Source organism: Alligator mississippiensis, chromosome 1 (genome assembly GCF_030867095.1).
Source record: "Alligator mississippiensis isolate rAllMis1 chromosome 1, rAllMis1, whole genome shotgun sequence".
In the NCBI taxonomy this organism is placed as follows: domain Eukaryota; kingdom Metazoa; phylum Chordata; order Crocodylia; family Alligatoridae; genus Alligator; species Alligator mississippiensis.
The window spans coordinates 136,454,275-136,473,793 of record NC_081824.1 but is presented as its reverse complement, the minus strand read 5'-3'; the positions used below and the strand labels follow the sequence as shown (position 1 = coordinate 136,473,793).

Sequence of the window (19,519 nt, the reverse complement as noted above, 5' to 3'; positions counted from 1 at the left end):
AATTCAGCACCCTTTTTTGACTCATGCACTCCTCCTGTGCTTTTGCTGTCACACAATATGGTGCTAATAGTGTTAAAACACTTTGAATAAGCGTGAACGTTAGGCTTTTCCCAAGATGTATGTGTCCTAACTTGGGGGTCACAGTAAAGCACAGGGACAGGAGGTAGGAGAGAGAAAGATAGAAGGCAGGAGAGGAAGAGAAGGAAGTACATCAGGATTGCAAGAACATGAGACACACAGCAGAATTAGAAGTAAAAGAATATGAGGGGCAAAAACATTATAAAGAAGTACAAAAGGAAGGTACGAAATGGATTCCCTGAGACCATTTTTTGTTTATGCATTTTTCAATGCCTAGCAGTGGCTCTCAACATTTTTAGGCTCAAGGCACCTCTCAGAAAATGCCAGCATTTCGTTTTCACTCAGTTTTTGACTATGGAAAAATAATAGAATGATTTTTCTGTTGCAAAGAACTTAGAAAGACCAGAACAGGTCAGAATGTTTTTAACACTATGGATTCCTGTTTGAAATCTCCGAGTTTATCTTGTGAATCATGTTTTCACACCAAACATGCTAACATTGTATGAAGCACATTGGCAACCTTGAAAGGATCTCAAGGTATCCTGGTTAAGAATCACTGGCCTGACACAACGGGGTTGGGTCTTCCACACTACCAAAGAACGCCATAAACATTTCTTCCACAGAGAAAAGATAACGAGGAGAGGGATGGTCAATCTGGGGCAATCCCTACTGTCAAGTGTTCCTTAATGCCTTTTGTCCCTGGGTGCTTAATTCTTCCTGTTTGCTTGCAGTTTAAAAAAAAAAAAGTTATTTACCGGAAGAAGCAGCACAGTAGCTTGACCTTGCTCTGCAGTGTCAGTATAGATCAGGCACTTCAGCGGCGCTTTAATCTAAAGCCAAGTCTATCAGCTGTTATATAAAAGCAACAAAAAGCCCCACTAAAGCACCCAATCTATACAGACATTGGGTGAGCCGGGTCCAACTAATGCAATGCCTCTTCTGGACCTGTGTTGGGCTCAGCACAAGAACATGTTGAGTTTAAAGTAAAGTACTGTTTGGGGGATTTTAATGTCTGCAAGCAGCCTTTGTGTTTCACTCTACGCTTTTTAGTCCATACAACTAAGGAGGAGGAGTGCAACAGATGAGCATAAGATGACATCTGATGGCTAGAAAATGGTATTTAGAGGCTTGCTTTTGGGAACTGGCTTGTAAGTAAAGTAGATATTGCATCAGAACAATGGTCCAGGGGAACAACAAGGGTTAACTGACTTCCAAAAGCCTGTTTGTGATAAAAGTTCCCTTCAAAGCCCACTGTGTCTGACACAGGCAAGCAGCAAGCAGACAAACAGGCTGGAAAATTGAAGACATGTACCACAACATGAGATAAGGGACTTTGTCATGTTGGCCAGGTCACAGTGCCAGTTGCAGAGCCTTTGGGATTTCCCATTTTGGGGAACAGACCAAATTAGGAAAAACTGGTAAAAGCCCAAATTAGGATGCGTGCATGTGATTGGTTGGTGAAACAAAGGAATACAATGACAGGACAGAACATGGAACAGTATGATGAATACACAGAGACCAATCAACAATGCCCCAAGATGAAGAGTTATCAAAGGAGGCAAAGGATATAAAAAGGAGAAATTTCAGAGCTGCAAAGGGTTCCCGAGAGGGGAACCCAAGGCCACCACAGACAGAAAGCACACCACCAGACCGTTTCACCCATCCCACTGGGGGGGGCTTGGCCTTCGACGTACAGGCTGCTGACATTTGACATTCAAGAAACAACCTCAGGGTGAAGCTCACACACTGGCCAGACATAACTTAACCCTGTGACAGGTCTAGGACTGGTAGCTAAAGTATTGTTTGAATTATTCTTGTTTGCTATCATTTTATATCAATAAAATGTGCCTATTATCGTATTGAGAGGGCATGGTCAGTCTGAGGGTTTTGGGCCCACCTGGAATAAGGTGTTATAAATCCAGTGCCAACATCATCTTTTGGAAAGAGGCAAGGTAGGAAGCAGCCCAAGGAAGCAGTATGTAGTAAAGGAAAATCGAAGTTAGAAAGCTTTATAATATATGGGCTATCATTTGTCTATGCCAAGATTTCATCCCGGGGTCCTAGGGGAAGCTGGCACAATTTACAGTCAAAAACAGCATAGTTTTTTGGGGTTTTTTGTTTTGTTTATATATTCTCATCCCTTCTTGAGATGGGAGGGATGCAAAGAGGGGTGGTAGATGAGAAGATGTCTCTTACTCCATTGCTGGTACTGTGCATTACCAGTCCTACCCACTGATGCTGCTTTTTTAGTACAAGAGTAACTTGAATGCCATGAATTCCCATTATGCCTGGAGCTTTGTTTACAAATATGGCTAACCCAGATTGATCTGCACATTGTTGATTAATCAAGTCATCTCTATGCTTACCTTATTTCTACAAGAAATGTCATTCTCTTCAAAAGAAAAAGACTGAAGGAATATAATAAAAGATTTTCCTATATATAGATACTCTCCTGTCTGATCATTCCAAAACTGGAGCACCTTAATTCTCTTTACAGCTAAAACCACAATCTGATTCTGAACATCCACAAAGACCTTGACAAATTGGAGGACTGGGCCAAAAGATACCTCATGAAGTTCAATAAGGACAAGTGCAAAGTCCTGCACTTAAGACAGAGCAATCCCATCCACCAGTACAGGTGCAGACTGACTGGCTGGGCAGCAGCTCTGCAGAAAAGGACCCGGGGATTACCGTGGACAGTAAGCTGAATATGAACCAACAGTATATACTTGTTGCCAAGAAGGCTAACGGCATACTGGGTTGCATTGGTAGGAGTGCTGCCAGCAGATCAAGGGAAATGATTATTCCCCTCTATTCAGCACTGGTGAGGCCACATCTGGAGTACTGTATTCAGTTCTAGGCCCCCACTAGAGAAAAGATGTAGACAAATTGGAGAGAGTCCAGCAGAGGGCAACAAAAATGGTTAGGGGGCTGGAGCACATGACTTCTGAGGACAGGCTGAGGGAACTGGGCTTATTTAGCCTGGAGAAAAGAAGACTAAGGATTTAATAGCAACCTTCAACTGAAGAGTGTGTCCAAAGAGAATGGAGGTAGACTGTTCTCAGTGGTGGCAGATAAAGTAACAAGAATCAATGAGCTCAAGTTGCAGCATGGGAAGTTTAGGTTAGATATTAGGAAGAACTTTTTCATGAGGAGGGTAGTAAAGCACTAGAACAGGCTACCCATAGAGGTGATGGACTCTCTATCCTTGGAGGTTTTTAAGACCCAGCTAGACAAAGCCTTGCGTGGAATGATATAGTTGGGGATGGTCCTGCTTTGAGCAGGGGGTTGGACTAGATGACCTCCTGAGGTCCCTTCCAACCAACATTAATTTTCTATGATTCTATAAAGAAGAAATGAAAACATGTCACTGATTCAACCCCTTTTCTCTTGTCCTTCTCTTATAGGCTAAAGGAAGGACTGCAAAGATGCTATAAAAAGGTCAACTCTTTGTTGTCCAAGGACAAGTGCCTATATTTTTTCCTGTTCCAGTACAATCCAGTTATACCCGACAGGCAATTGCTCTGTGCTGTGTTCAATTATTTTGTGAAATGTTTATGGTTTTAATGGGAATCTTATACATGCAGACTATCTGTAGCTTGATTTATTTCTGTGGGAGCTGTTTTAAGCCAAGGTAGTGTCCTTAATTATTACAGCTTAGAAAAGCAATCATAAACCTCATTCATCTGTCATCTGAATGTTCAATATATTTTGTATATATTTATATGCAAGTTCTACTGAGTTACATGATGGGGTTAGATGTGACCTTTTTTTTAAGGAAGAGTGCCAACACATCAGTGATTTGGTAGTAATCGCACTGCTTTGCTAGCCTTCTAGTGTGCTTCAGGTTAAGCCTCTGATAAAATCATTCAGTTAATTTTGTTTGAGCACACTGGAGTATCCATGATGAACAACATAATTTTCTCTTGCAGAGGCTCTATAGTTCAATTTAACTGATAGGAAAAAAATTCTTAGGCAATGATATACTGAAATTTACACACTATTTTTTTAAGGACTGAATGTGAATAAAGGCGCTTGGTTCATTTATGGCAAAGCTGTTGAATCTGACTTCATTTCTGAAGTTTGTGTTTAGAAAAATCTAATATCTACCACTAAGACTGACACCGTGGCATGGCAAAATCTAAAAGGAACTCCATCAACCTGTTTTAAAAAATTAGTTATTTTAAAAACCTAATAATCCTATTCCCGACCTATACAACTCCTCTATTCATGCTTCCTGGAAGCTCTTCTATGGATACATCTGTGCTGCCTCTGCCACAAAACGAGCCCCAACTCTTGGGTATTGCAAGCATATCTTTGGGAGTGGGAACAGGGAATACTAGCAGAGAAAATTATGTTGGTAAGAATGGTGCTATAGTACAGGGTGGTAGAATCAGCTTCCCATAATACAGAGAATGAACAGAGCAAAAGTAACTCTCCTAATAAAAAGGCTATAAAAAGTATTGGTTGTAACTGCAATGAGCACATGCCCATTACTAGCTTAGTCCACTTGCTACAAATAGTGCCATCACTAGGGGCACCAGCAATGTGGGAGACCAACCCAGGGAAGGAAACGTATTTTTCTCTCAGTACTTGCTTTGAAGAATCAAAAACATGTCAGGATCTGAAAGGGATCAAAAAGCTGCAAGGCGTGGAAAAGGTTAAGGAACCCTCTTCACCCCAGAATTAAACTCCCATTTATTTTCCCTCCCAAATGCAAATACTGGGAGAAGTGTTGGGATCCCTTGGGGGAATTTTTTTTTTTTTTTAAACCACTATGGTCCTCCCAGTGACGGTGCTCCCTTTCAAATCTGCACCTCCACAGATTTCAGTCCTCAAAAGCGTTCCAGGTGCCAGGCACTGACAAACACTGCAAACTGCACTCAGTCTTTTCTTCTTCATAACAGAACTGACCTTGAAACTAAGAAACACCAGCTCTAATTAAAAGAGATTTCAATGTAAACAAAAAATAAAAATAGCATTTTTTGTTCAAACATTTGTAATGTGTAACTGTTGCAAGTACCACTTATGTATTACAACTGAATAACAGAAAGAGAAAAATATTTGTTTGAGTTCTTCACCCAGGAAAAGGTAAAGACAACTCCAAAAAATGTGGTTCTAAAAGATTTGGCCAGGGACTTACATTCAGATATAGCACATGAAATTTGGTTTAAAGTAATACTTTTTAAATGGATGGTAGCACTTTAAAATTTGCACACTGAAAATATAGTTTGTACCACACTGCATTGAAAATACAGTTTACTCTGATGAGATGAGACTTTTTCCCTACTCATTTTTAAGTCATTAGGTGAGAAAAATGGGTGCAACATCTTTTTTAAAACTACTTATAAAAACACTCCCATGTGAAATCAGAATTTCACACGACTTGAAAGCACTCCTTTTAATATTTTGAAAATAAAATAAAAACAAACGAGTTGGTTTACTCTACATGTTCATAATTGCTGCATAGCACAATCTCAGTAATGTATTTAGCATATGGACCAGATTCACTGTGTGGGCATCTGTTTATCCTTGCATTACATTTTAAGTGTTGCCAGACTGAAACTTTAGTTAACATACAGAATTTACTTCATATATCAGAATTCACTCTGCATACTGTGCATCTGAAAGAGAAGAGGTGCACCCACACAAAGATGCTTAAAAAAAAAACATTAAGAATAGTAGAACAAAATGCCGTGAGATTCAATAGCATCTCCTCCTATGCCAGGTACACACAAACAAGAGGATACTCCAAACTTGTTAGGTGGTAGGCCAAAAAGACCCATCTCTGATCAGATGTAGGCAGGCGGGCACTAGTACCTGGCCACTGCTGCATCTTCCTGCTGCAGCACAAAAGAAGCACCCTCAAATATTGCCAAAGCCCCATATCAGTAAACCAGATCCAATGGCTCCATGGGCCAGATCTGCCCCACAAGCTGTCAGCCGCTAGACCCTGCTGTAAAGTAAGCATTTACAGCAGTGTGTCAGTGGTCAGACTGGTACTGAAGAATGGTCAGTGTAGTGCATTTCAGACTTAGTGGTCATATGGGGTAAAATTTTGATCATAATTAAGTCCACGGGCCTTCTGCTACTGACTTAAATGCATGTAGGATTTTACCTTTGATTTTTAAATGGATGAGAGAAGCAAAAGTGAGTGACGGATTTTCAAAAGCATGTTCAGTTATTACAAAACACTGCTCCTCCATAAGTCAATGAGAGCAGAGTTAGGTTAACATGGAATGCATTTAAAAATCTCACCCTTTGAAATCCTTTGTTTCTTCAAGGAACTACATTCATGTGCACTTTAAGTCCCCCTGAAAGCCATGTTTAGCAACCTCTGTGAAATGAGAACCAAGCCTAGAAAGCTTTATCACAAAAAAACAAACTGTGCTACAAAATAATGTATTTTCACATTCTGGCATCAGCAGGAAAATAAATGGAACTAGTCTATTTCATTTCCCACGTTTTTCTTATGTAACTGCAAATGCATTAGACTGCTGGTTGGAATAAGATGGCAACCACTCTTCAGTCTCTAATAACTACCCTTTAAATCTCTGGTTACCTTGCAGTGAAAAATATATATAACAGCCATGGGCTCACACTAAAGAGCTTTTCATGCCCCACTGCTGTATGACTCTAGGAGTCATTTAAGTGGCAAAAACATCAACTGCATCACTGAAATGCATCACTGTAGGCATTTCAGCAGTTCATTACTGGAGACTCTCCTGATAGTCAGTCCCCATGTTAATAAGAAATTTAGGGCAACCAGAAAGAGATGGCTGGATGAAAAAAGCAACTTTCAAAAATTAGCCTTTTCAACAACCATCAAAATACCACAAGAACACAGCAATGGTGTCTATTTTTACTATCCTGTTAACAATCACTTCATGATTTACCTAAAATGCCGTGCTGCTTACACCCTCTCCATCTCCTCCATGATTATCTTAAGTACCAAAATTGAAATTCTACAGCAGCATTTCCCAAACTGTTTCCATCTGTACACCCCATTTCTGGCGGGCTTGTCCCCCCCCACCCGCCAATACCAGCACAAACAGCTGAATTTCTTTTAAGCTCATAACCCCACTTGTAACTGCCATGCCCCACTCAGTGCTGCTCATAGATTGGAAACCACTGCTCTAGCCACTGCAATGCCCCCCAACATACTGTTAAAAATGAATTATACCCAAATCAAAATTACTGAGAGTGGGTTTTCACTATCTACACTATTCATATATTTATAATTGAGTTTGTGCTAACACTAAAGCAGCAGTCCATGTCAGAAAGGCAATGAACTTGACTTATGGTATTAGTTTTACCCAAATGACAGTACCTAGAAATATTCATCACCGGCACCAAGGAACAACACAACAACACATCAGTGCCAGCCAGAGGAATTTACAAGCATCAGATGAGTCTGCCTACATGCAAGTGATGCTTGCAACTTACAGCCTTTTCTCTTTACACACATATTCTGAGCCTCAAATGTATATTTAATCAAGCATACACAATAACATCCATAGTCTGCTCGTAGCACAACCTGGTGAAGAAAGAAAGGAGAAAGGTACAAAAAGGAAGAAAAGGAGAAACCATCTATTCAATATTTTTCATGTCTATTAAACTTTTTTTTTTGCTTATTCCAACATGCAACAATATATATTTTTATAGGCTCAGACAAGCTTTGCCACCCTCAAAAATCTGTTAAAAATGATATTGTACAATCAATTCTACACAAGTTATTTAGAAAAGGCTATGGAGTCCTACTGGTTTCATTCCCAATGACTCCAATAGGATTTTCCACAGAAGAAAAATGAAAAAGGGCCACATTCAACAAGTCTAGCATAGGCACCATGGTGTTCAGCACCTTTGCCCATTACAGTTAAACCAGAGGCAGCTTTCATCTAATACCAGCACTACAAGACCATGTCAGCTACCTGACAGATCTCTCCAGCTACCTAAGGCCACTCTTAAGTTTCCTGAAAGAAAGCAGCCCCTTTTAAACTGCACTGCCCCTTTTTGCAACCCAAAACATAGAATTGGAGTCATGGCCTCCAGGTACTCCCAGATCCTGGTAATTTTAATATTTTCCAGAACCAGGGATGTCTGCCTTTATTTATATAAGCACAAGCCCTTGAACTAGTGACCAACTTGGGTCACATGCTTAACATTCCAGCTCTGAATAAAATTACTCATACGTCAGTTGAAGCCATTTTGCTTCTATCATGCCCAATCACAAGCAAATGGGGTGCTGTGCTCACAGTACATCCAGAGTCAGCATAAAAATGGCATGTCATGCCCTATGTAGGAAACCATCATAACCAGTTGGAAAAATAAAGGAAAAATGCTGCGCTGTGGCAAAGTACAATTCCAAACATCATAGGCAAGCCCTGCCTCTGCAAGCATTAATAATTTGGGTCTTAAACCAAAAAGCTTGTACTCAGAAGAGCAGTGTCATTCAGTCTAACAGTCTGATCCCCAATACAAACAACACCAGAAAAGCACGCAAGCTGAGTCTTTGATGATGCCACTACCAAAAGAGCAGGGTATATTAAGAGCTGAAGTTGACAGCTATCACTTCAGACAACCAGAAAAGCAATGACATTTTTGCTTTTAAATCTGGGAAATGCCACACTGCTCCACATAACATAAAAGTGGAAATTTTTGCTCCACTAGATACCATATTTACTTGGATACAAGACGAGGTTACCCCACAAATCAGCATGGGGCAAAAAGCCCCTTCTCTTATATTCGCATGTGAAGCAGAGTGGAGAGAAGGAAGATGCTGCTGCTCTGCCTCTGGTCCTGAACCTCAGTCAGAGCCAGAGTCAGACCTACAGCAGCCTCCTGCCCCACTCCCAACTTCCCTTCTGCAGCTTCAGCCCTCCCCTCCTCCTTACTGTCGGATGCAGCTTGACTCTGGCTTGGGCTGGAGTTTCTCCTTGGTACATAGCACATGAATACTCTTTCCCCTGCCTGGCCAATCACCAGCACCACCATGCTGCATGGCCAAGCAAGGGCTGAGCTTCCACATGCTCAGGATGGATCACGCCACAGTATCTGACAATAAGAGTGAGGAGGGGAAGAGGCAGGGGCTGGGGAGCAAGGGAAGGTGCAGGGAAATAGGCAGAGACTGGGGGGTGAGGGTTGCAGGGGAAACGGGCAGAAGTTATGGGGAGCTAGAGGGGTGCAGGTGGCAGGGGGGCAGAAAGGCTGCAAGGGGAAGAAGTGGACAGGGCAAAGGGCAAGAATTGGACAGGGAAGAAGGCAAAAAGTGGGCAGGGCGGAGGGCAGTAGCTGAGGGACATGACCTGCCCCCCAGCCACTGCTTTCCCTGCTACAGCAGGGAGGGGGGGAATTCAAGACAATCCTCCAGTATTTAAATTCTATACCTAGAAATTATACCAAGTTTAAATTTTCCATGTATAGAATCTAATTACTGTGGCATCATCTTATATTTGAGTAAATATGGTACTCCTCAATGGACACTTACTTGTGTCTAGCCAAAAAGCAAGCTTATGATCTAAATTCCTAATGCTTCATACACCATTTTTGTACTTTCAGGCACCACTTGTACAATCTTCAAAATTTTCACAGTAAGAACTGCACAACGCAGAGGTACAAAGAAGACCAAGGAAGATCAGTAAAGATGGAAAAGCAGAGATGAACCAACTAAAAATAAGTGCAAAAATCCCACTTTATACTAAGGGTGATGCTTTCCACCCTGGAGTGTTTAAACTAAACTACCATAAGGCTCCTGCTTTCTTCTTGGGAGCCTCATCCACCCTCACACCCACCCCATAAAACTGGAAGTGAATGATGATCCTAACCACAGTGACTCAAGTCAGCAGCAGTGCACATCAGTTTGAAATATCTAGGAGACAGCCTGGTCCCAGATTAGCTCCATTCTCCATGTTCTTCTTTATAATTAGGTCTCCAGGCAAAAATTTAGTATTGTCACAGCCTTTAAATCTACTGCATTTATTTAATGACATAGACTGTGACATGGGAAACATTTGGGAGAAGGTGGGATTTGGGAAGCAAAACAAATCTATTCCCTGCAGAATACTGAACCTTTTTTTTCTCCCCCACAAAAAATATTGCAGTCCCCTATTTGACCCCAAGTGTATTTGGATCAGGCCCCAAGCTTCCAAACTCTTTTCACCGTCAAACACTTTTTCTGTCCATCAGAAATGGATCACTGATTTTGTGACTGCTGCCACAGCTAGCTTTGATTTGACCCTTCCTCCGAACACTTACCTCACTGTTGTGGCCCCTTAAATTGAAGTTGATCCTCTGCGGGGTGTTCCGATCTCTCCTACAGTGGCTGGAGGTGAACGTCACCCCTACAACTCCTCGGCCGTTGCCTGTGGCCAACCAGCCCTCCTCATAATACCGCCTCCTGCACACCGGTTTCTCCTTCTCACTTTTAGGAACTCTACCCTTCCAGGAGAGACACAGGATGTTGGAGTCACTGCACAGAACAGGCCCATGTTCCACTGCTGCATACATGGTTTTTTTTGTTTTTTATTTTTTGACATAAGAAAGCAATATGTCTAGTGCACAAAAATTTAAATCAATTTATTTATAAGACTGACCTGGGATAGACCATTGCAGGAGAGAGGAGGGTCAGTGTTTATAAATATCCACCAAATGCATAGTGAAAAATTCCTCTATAAAAGATGATGGCAGTTGGCTAAGAAAAAGTAACACTTAAAAAAAAAAAATTCAGGTTCATTTTGTCTTTGAGTCATTAGAGCGAGGGTGCACTTTTCCTTTGGAGAAACAGCTACTTCGTAAGAGGCGCTCGAGAAACAGTAAGTCGTCTTTTTGCTCAACTTGATATAATCTTTATACAGCCTGAGATTCCAGTTTAGTGTAATGCAATTCCAGAGACAAAGAGTTGCAAATGTGTAGGATTCAAGTAACTTAAGGCTTTAAGATTTCCTCCAGTCAGATTTTCTTCAAAAGTTCAGTCGCAGAAATTTAAACATGCGCACGTACGTACATATGTATAGATATGACATTCCTTGTCTCCAAGCTGCCCTCTGGCATATCCTCCCCACCTGATGTATTTCTGCTGCTAAAGCTGAAAGAGATTGCATAAAGGGAAAAAGGCACACAGACCATACGAAACAACAGACACCACTCTTGTACAGGCACCAGCTTGCCAGGCCAAATGGGAAACTCCCTCTTGCTACTGAACTGTTTGTTGGACTCAATGTTTTTTGCAATCCAAAGCCAGTCCCATTTTCATTGTAGCTCTTTTGTCCACCAGAGACTAAGTGCAGCCTGCGCTGTTTATCATGCTATCTTGCCTGCTTTCCCACTTCTCACTGCCACACAGGAATGAAAAAGAAAACCCCTTTTCATTTAGCAGAATCCAAAATGTTCGAAAGCTTTTAGCTTTTAAAGCAGTGACGTTTGCCTCAGGTGAACCATGAAGTTCTCTCTCCTCTGGAACAGGACTATGCGTCAAGCTGTTTTTTCCTTTACTTTTCCCTTTTTCCTACTACCAAAAAAAGAAGTGTCATAAATTTTCCATCCTGCTGTAAAAACAGGTGTCAGAATTAAAGCTCATCAAATAAGCACTCTTTGCAAATCTTCTAGGATTCAAGGGAGGATGAACTATAAATCAACTAAAAAAGGAAGAGAAGCAGCACTAAAAATCTGACTTCTTGGTTTTACTGTCTCCTTCAATAATTTCCTTACTTGCTCAATAGGCTCTTTCCTTCTTGATTCTTGTCTAGAGCACAGATTCATAGTTCCAAACCCTACATTTGCAGCTGTACAAGAAAGGAACGTAATAAAGTGTTCCAATTATTTTATTTGAATAATGTTTGCAAGCTTGATTGTTTAATACTTATACCATACTAAGCAGTAAGATAAAAAGGAAGGGGCAAAAGAATAAGCAAGTTTGAGAACCCAGTTAACTCAGTACAGAAAACAAAGTTTGCATTTCAATGCCCAGACTTGTCCCACAGTTCCTGAACTTGCTTTCTTCCAGTCATCACTACACAATAAAATGGTCACTATTAGTCCAGTACATTAAACCCAATTATAGTCAACTGAGTCCAATGCAAAAAATGTGCCAAAGACAGTACATTACTCCATTTGCAATACAAAAGTCAGTTTCTTTTTCTATTTTCTTCTGTTCTCCTCTCAATTACTCCTTTAGATTCCAGAGGTATATATTAGGCTTTTCTGCGCACAATGTATTTTTTCTTCTTCTTGCAAATGTTTTTCACCCGTGTAGACCACGTAGAAAGCTGACCATTAGTGGCAGGTGTCTTTTCATAGGCTCCTGATCCCTGTGCTGTCAAGTTACTCCATCTGATTTTTAATTTAATTTTCATCAATTGCAAAACTTTTTGTATGCAAGAATAAGTCTGCCGGGCTGTGAAAATGCATGCAAATATACATACATCTGGTACATGTGCACACACTCGCTCAACCTGGTACTTGAAGTGGCATCTGCATTTTCTGTTTGGCAACAGCTGTCTTATACAATGTCTGTCATTCAAAGCTTGGTTTCTCCAGATTTGTTCAACTCTGCAAGACAAAGCACAGAAAAAGATGGTGAAAAAAAGGGCTGCAGCAAATGGTTGCTTGAGATACCCAAGAGGTATTGCTGCTGCAATACAACACAACATTGAGTGGATATTTATATATAGTTTCTCTCATTCCTGAAGAACACAAAGCTTTTCACAATCTACTCGCATCCAAAACTCAATTAAATGCAGCTAAGTCTACTACCATGAGAACAGATAACGGTTGAACAGCATACTGAACAGTAAGAGGAAAGGGACAGTTCTTGGCCACAGACACTAGGGCAAATTCATATTCCCACATGAAAGACAGAGCAAGAGTTCTGCAAATGTTAATCTGACGGACACACTTCAAGGTGCAAACACTCAACTTATCCTTCTCACCCAAATAAAGGGTTGAACTGATTCTGCTTCAAGAGGTCTATGTAATCACAAACCTAATGAGAGGTAGCTGGCCATGTTAGCCTAAGTTAAGCAGAAGGCAAGGCAGTGTGGTACCACCTTACAGACTAATTGAGAGAGGCAAGAGCTTTCATAGGCTATAATTAGACCTACCAAATTCACGATTATGTGATTTTTGCAGAAACTGCGAATTTGATAGGTCCCCCATAAAAAATCCTAGTCCCTGCAAAAAAAACACAGGGACCATTAAAAAGCGCAAAAAAGGCAGTAAGCAGCAGGGGTGCAAAAAAGACGCTGGGGGGGAAAAAAAAAAGCATGAGAAGCCCTGGCATTGTGAAGCTGGGGGGGGGGGGGGGGTGAAGAGGAGGACGAGATGGCCAAAGGCCCCCAGATATCCTACCGCGCCCTGGAGATTGACAGATGGCTATCTGCCAATTTCAATGATGGTGCCACAACATCCTGCCTTCTCCCTACTGATTAAAGTTGAATTAAATGGGAATAAGTTTTAAGTATTACTCAAGTCCTGAACTAAAAACGATCACATGCTACCAAACAAGGCTAGATTTGAACAAAGGAAAAAATAATAAAAAATTAAAAGTACATTTTTATAAAGAAGAGGATATGGGCCAAAACAAGTGGCAGGCATTTCAAGTGTAGGCAATTATTGCAGCAACATTAATTTTACTACAGGGTGCTCATCTGGGTTCAGAACTCCATTCAAGATCCTCTTTACAGCTGTATCACTGTCCAGGCTAAATGCACATGACTCTTGTGTTAACGCCATATTTAGAACAATTGTCCTTATCAGTATCTAATCCAGATGTACTGGTATCAATAGCAATTTGTCCACCTGAGACAGAGTTATAAATCTGGACTATGGACAAGGAGGTAGAGTAGTTTACAACACAATTTAGCTAGCATACTTCTCAGGAAAAGCCTGTCCATGCAACTCAGGTGGCAGACTCTCCTAACAATAGCTGTTTTAACATGGTAATTGCTAGCAGATTTTTTTAATTATAGCATGACGATTTAAAACATGTGTTACATCTTCTGGATTTATAGTTTCATAGTCTCTTAGGGTCGGAAGGGACCTAAACAGATCATCAGGTCCAACCCCCTGGCCTGGGCAGGAACAAGTGTGGGGTCATCACACCCCAGTCAAATATCTGTCCAGCCTCCTCTTGAAGACCCCCAAGGTAGAAGAGAGCACCACTTCCCTTGGGAGTCCATTCCAGAGCCTGGCAGCCCTAACCGTAAAGTAATGTCTCCTGATGTCCAGCCTGAACCTTCTCTCTAACAATTTGTGGCTGTTATTCCTAGTAATCTCAGGTGGTGCCTTGGGGTACAGAGCCCAGTTCCCGCTGGTCACCCCTGGTGAGTTCGTAAACAGCCACCAGATCCCCTCTCAGCCTTCTCTTGTGGAGGCTAAATAGATTCAGGCCCTTCAGCCTCTCGTTGTAGGGCCTGCCCCACTGCCCCTTGACCATGCGAGTGGCCCTCCTCTGGACCTTCTCAATGCTAGCCACATCCCTCTTGAAGTGCGGTGCCCAGAACTCATGCTTTTTACGGTGGATGCCAAATAAACTTGGTGTTAAGGGTAAATTCAAAATCTTTTTTAGGAAGCAATGATTTCAGGGAGAAACTCTATGCTCATACTGGAAAACAAATGTGATCCATGATATGGTGAATCAGCGTGGTTATCTGCATCCTCCTCCAGGCTCTTCCTAAATAGATAACTAAGTAAATAGACAAAAATGAAATTTTTCTACCTATGAGGACTTTTTACCATCTTTATTTTCCCTGAACCTGAGGAAGGGCGAGTGAGCCTGAAAGCTTGCAGAAAAAAATTTTTTTTTTTTGCAATTTCTTAGTTGGTCTGAAAGAAGGTATCATCTCTGAACCAAGAGCTCTAGAGTCCTGCATTCCTAAACAGATAACACATCTGAATCCAACAACAGGCCCTTTGCATTACTTTTTTGAACTTGTACCATAACGCAGGCATTTACTAAAACAGGAAAGCTTTTCATACACTGCACAGGCTGTCCACAAAACATCAGAAATGGAGGCGTAAGTAAGTCTTAGGAACCTGCTACATGTTACATACATTACACAACTAACTGTTTAAACATGCAATAAATTCAGACCAGACACACATGCAAAGTAATTAACACATGATAAAAATGACTATCCAACTAGAAAAGAGCCAACCAGCTATAAAGTTAGTGCCTGAAAATGTGTAACAACTCTATAGCTGGTTTCTATCCAGCTTTAATTTGAACATGTAACAGGGCCTTCAAACACAGCTATCTGAACTGCAGAAATATTGTGTCTTTAAAAATGGATTTTCAAAAGATAGGTAAGGATATACAAAGTAGCCTTGCACTGCTTTTAAATACAATCTGACCTTATTTGCCATGTACTAAAGTTAATAGGCTTTAGAAAATGAATCCTCCTGACTTCTGATCCATTGCTTTCTCTCCCCTGATTCTGCAGTTAAGTCACAAAGCTGATTTCCTGTCATTTTCAGTTATACACTGATGGCCACTGCTATAGAAAAGATTCTGATTTCAGTAAAGGATCAGGCATAAGGAAAAATATTTTGACAGAGGGATAGCAGAGAAATGAAAGTGCCCAAAATAAAACTGAAAAGGAAATAGAATAAGAGAAATGTTCTTGAATGAACAGGTAACAGGAATGATTTATTCTTCACGAGGGCAAGTCTACCTTCATATTTACAAGCAACTGAAAAAAAATCTACATGCAATAAAATTATGCAATGCAAGGTAAAATGAAATTATAAAGATCATAGTCAAGCACACTAATGCTAGTATTTGCCAACATTAAAGTTACCCTTACCATGTAAATTCACTACCATCCGACTGTACAAGCATTATGATAGTCTTAATTACAGGACCACATGCTTTCCATTTTTCTGTCCCACCCACACCCCAAGGATCTCTCTCTCACATTCAGTTTATTCTGTGTTCTGCCCTCATATCTCTTTGCCCATGTCCTCAAACCCTGCCTGTCTCCGAACTGCTTCTTCCAACTTCTTTGCCTCAATTTCCTCTGGGAATAATGATACAGACCATTTTACAAAACATGTTGAGATCTACAGATGAAAAGCACTGTAAAAGCTAAGTGCTATCATTACGTACATCAAGCCGCTGACATTAATATAGTATGGATTCATGTAACTAAGGCAACTTGGATTTTCAAGTGGAACTCATGCTAATAGTATCAGCATGTCACATCAAGTACTCTATCTAGAAACTTTGTATTTGGGCTCAATATTTTTTCTCTTATCACTGGTCAAGGCCAAAGTTTTCTGGTCCTGAAGTTACTTGTTAGAATCCACCGAACTGTTTCAGACACTGGCAGATCATCAAATACAGAGGGATGGCAGTAAGTCTACTTAAAAGGTGTCTCACTTTTTTATGCATAGCTAAACATACCCAAATTCTGGTTCCCCCTCCAGCAGAGAGTCAAATGGCATCAGAGACTAACAGTGGTGATATTAAGTCCCTCAGCCGCAGACACTCAGTTAAAACAGGCACATATCAGATCTGGGGTAAGGGAAGAAAGATCTAATATTTTCTCTGCTTTAATGTGGTAGACAAGCATAGCTCCTCTCAGATGTGGAAACAGGAACTGCTTGTGTTTTTTCACTTTTCAAAGGCAGACTACTCACCATGACCACTCCTAAGTATTTTGTACAAAATACAAGTATATTAAGGCACAGTTGGACAACCAGAAAAATATCCGCTTTCATGTCTCCTTCATTGAGCTATCCCTCTTTCTTTTTGTTGACAGAGTCACATACAGTCAAATGTAACTATACCATACTGAGCTCTCCACCATTTTCCTTTGATTTCATAGCTCCCAGCCTTCAGGGCTTCACAATATGTTACTTGTTTCTTAAGGCAAAGGTACGCACCCTACTTTTAAATTACTAAACAGATTCCTGCCTTAAATGTCAGAAGCCCTGAACACCCAAATTCCATTAAAAAGATAGAGAGTTACAGATTCTTTGCACCTTTAAATTCGGGCCAGCAGACTTCAACTCCCTAGAAGTAAACAAACGCTGCCCACCCTCAAGGTCACAAGATGCAACAATAACTTGCAAACACCCCCTTTGCTACCTCAGTAAAGGCAAAAATATCCCAGACAGCCACAAGAATTACAATCTGCAGATATAAAATAAGGCCACAATCCTGCAATCTGACCTGAGAGCAGGCTCTTATACAAACAGGCTCTGCAGGTGTTGCGTGCAATGATCCAAATGCAAAATGAGGGCCTTAGTGCGTTCAACTGACAGGATTGAAGATAGAGTAGGTATAATACTACTTTAAAATATTCAAGCCTTTTTACCTTTGCTAGCTGCCTTAAAAATGATTTAATAATCTAAAGTTAAGTTTCCTTTTCCTAATTTGTCATATCTCTACTGAATTTCTCTCCTTTTGGACAATGACAATTAACTGGATTTGCCTGGGGAACGCAAGCAACTTACACCTGACCCATAGGCTAATCAATCCTTGAGACAAATTTCAAGTTCCTACTCCAAAACAGTAAGAGTGCCAATATATTTTTTAACATGGGCAAACAATGAATATTTCCTTAGGTGCATTCTCAGTAACAACTGAAGCAATTTTACAGAAAAACTCAGCTGAATACCTGACTTGGAAATTTTTAGCCCACATGGTTGAAGTTATAAGCAACAGAAAATGACATCAAAATGGCAACTGTTGGGAAATCTTAGTAACAGGCAGCACTATCACCTTTCCTTTATTTTGGGGAATCACCTTTCCCTTAGTCACTGTAATAGTGATATAAAATTCTAAGTGAGAAGCTAGAGACCAACAATATGACAAATTAAAAATACAGGCAGCAAGAAATGACATAAGGTTATGGTTCTCACTGTGACAATAATTTGCCAATGTTGTATGTTATCACGAACCAGAAAGACTCTACCCCACAACACACAATTTGTTGCAGCTCCATTTCTGATTGAAGTAAAGCTCTGCACTGCCACTATTCCATGTCTGTAAAAGAGACCATCTAGTTCAGACAGGCATGACCTTCCATCGCTGACAGCCTAGTTTGTTAGACACTGTTAAAAAAAAAAATAATAATAAGATTACATCTAATGAAGTAAGCTGTCACCTAAAAAAGGTTATGCCTCTCTGAACCAGTCTGTAAGGGTGTTTATAGACATGCTCTGGGAAAGAGGTCAACGATTCTTCATTTTGGGGTTTGCTGGTTTCGTTCCGTTTGTTTTAAAATAAACTTCCTTTTCTGCAACAAACCTATTTCAAACCAGTTTCAAAAAGACTATGTAAGCCACGTATAACCATAGCCACCTACAGATTTTGTGTGTCTGTGTTCTTCAGAGAAGAAAATAATTTTTTTTAAAGTTATCAGCAAACAAACCTCACTGATAATTTTACTTTAGAGCAGTGATGTACCATTTCAACTTACCAAGAATGGAAAAACTTAAAATATGACTGAAAAATGCCATTCATTTATGACTGTAAAATATCTCCTGAAAAGCTCACTGTCATTATGACATGATGGGTATCTTTATAAAAGGGATCTCTGATGCCATTATTATTTAAAATAGATGCAATGGTATACTGTTAACTACATTCAACCAAACTTCAATGGGTCCCAACTCCCGCTATCTCTTTGCCAATGAAATGACTTCAATGACCTTGCCAGTAATTATGGAGCAATTTATTTCCCTTAGGAATATAGTGCAGCCTAAAAATACCCCCCACCACCTCTACCAGTTCTGTGTGGTTCCTGATTATCTCCAGTGTCTAGCTACAGTCTCTTTTAATACTTCTGTTATGAATATGTATTAAAGTTCTGATCTCTCTCCCCAAAATCCCAACATGCTTCTTTGAGGCAGGAGTGTCATAGGACATTGCAGGTTAAAAAAAAGAAAAGGTTGCGGGGAGTAGGGGGAGGGGAAAAGAAGGATAACAAAGAAGAGCAGGGGAAGGAAAAGAAAAACCCAAAAAGAAGTTACCATCATCTTCAAAATGTTGGAACTGTAAACCAAGACTTTCTGCCAGGTAGTACAAATGTATTTCAATTAACACCCTGGTAAACGGCACATTCATCACTTAGTCTGAGTGACTGCTGTAGTCAATTCAGTGCACTGTGTTACATCGGGATAAAAGGACACTTAGGCAGCCTGCAAGGCAGTCCTAGTGGTGTCTGTAAGCCTAATCGTAGGTGTGAAATGGTGCGTGTGGGCAGAAACTTCCCACTGTGCAGCCCTTTGTTCAAGACAAACTGCTCTGTTTAAAGCTCTTAAATCAGTCACTTCCCACAAAGAAAGCCTTCAGTAGGTTGGAACCATTTTGATAATTAAAACAGACAGCTCTGTGATTTTCAAACAGCTGGCACTTCTCATTCTTAGGGCACAGGATCAGGAAAAGATTCCCATTCCTCCAGGAAACTGCCATTGGTAATTTCACTCTACTCTGAAG

At 40.6% G+C, this 19,519-nt stretch overlaps 1 protein-coding gene across 3 annotated transcripts in view; it reads right to left on the bottom strand.

Annotated features, from left to right (window-relative positions):
- The window catches only part of TULP4 (TUB like protein 4), a 260,862-nt gene that overhangs the window by 202,341 nt on the left and 39,002 nt on the right, over nucleotides 1-19,519 (bottom strand). For all 3 annotated transcript variants that reach the window (XM_019479760.2, XM_019479756.2, XM_019479758.2), the window contains exon 2: nucleotides 10,333-12,624. In XM_019479760.2, the coding sequence (XP_019335305.2) occupies nucleotides 10,333-10,584 (252 nt within the window). In that variant the 5' untranslated portion in view covers nucleotides 10,585-12,624. The remainder of the gene's footprint in view (nucleotides 1-10,332; nucleotides 12,625-19,519) is intronic.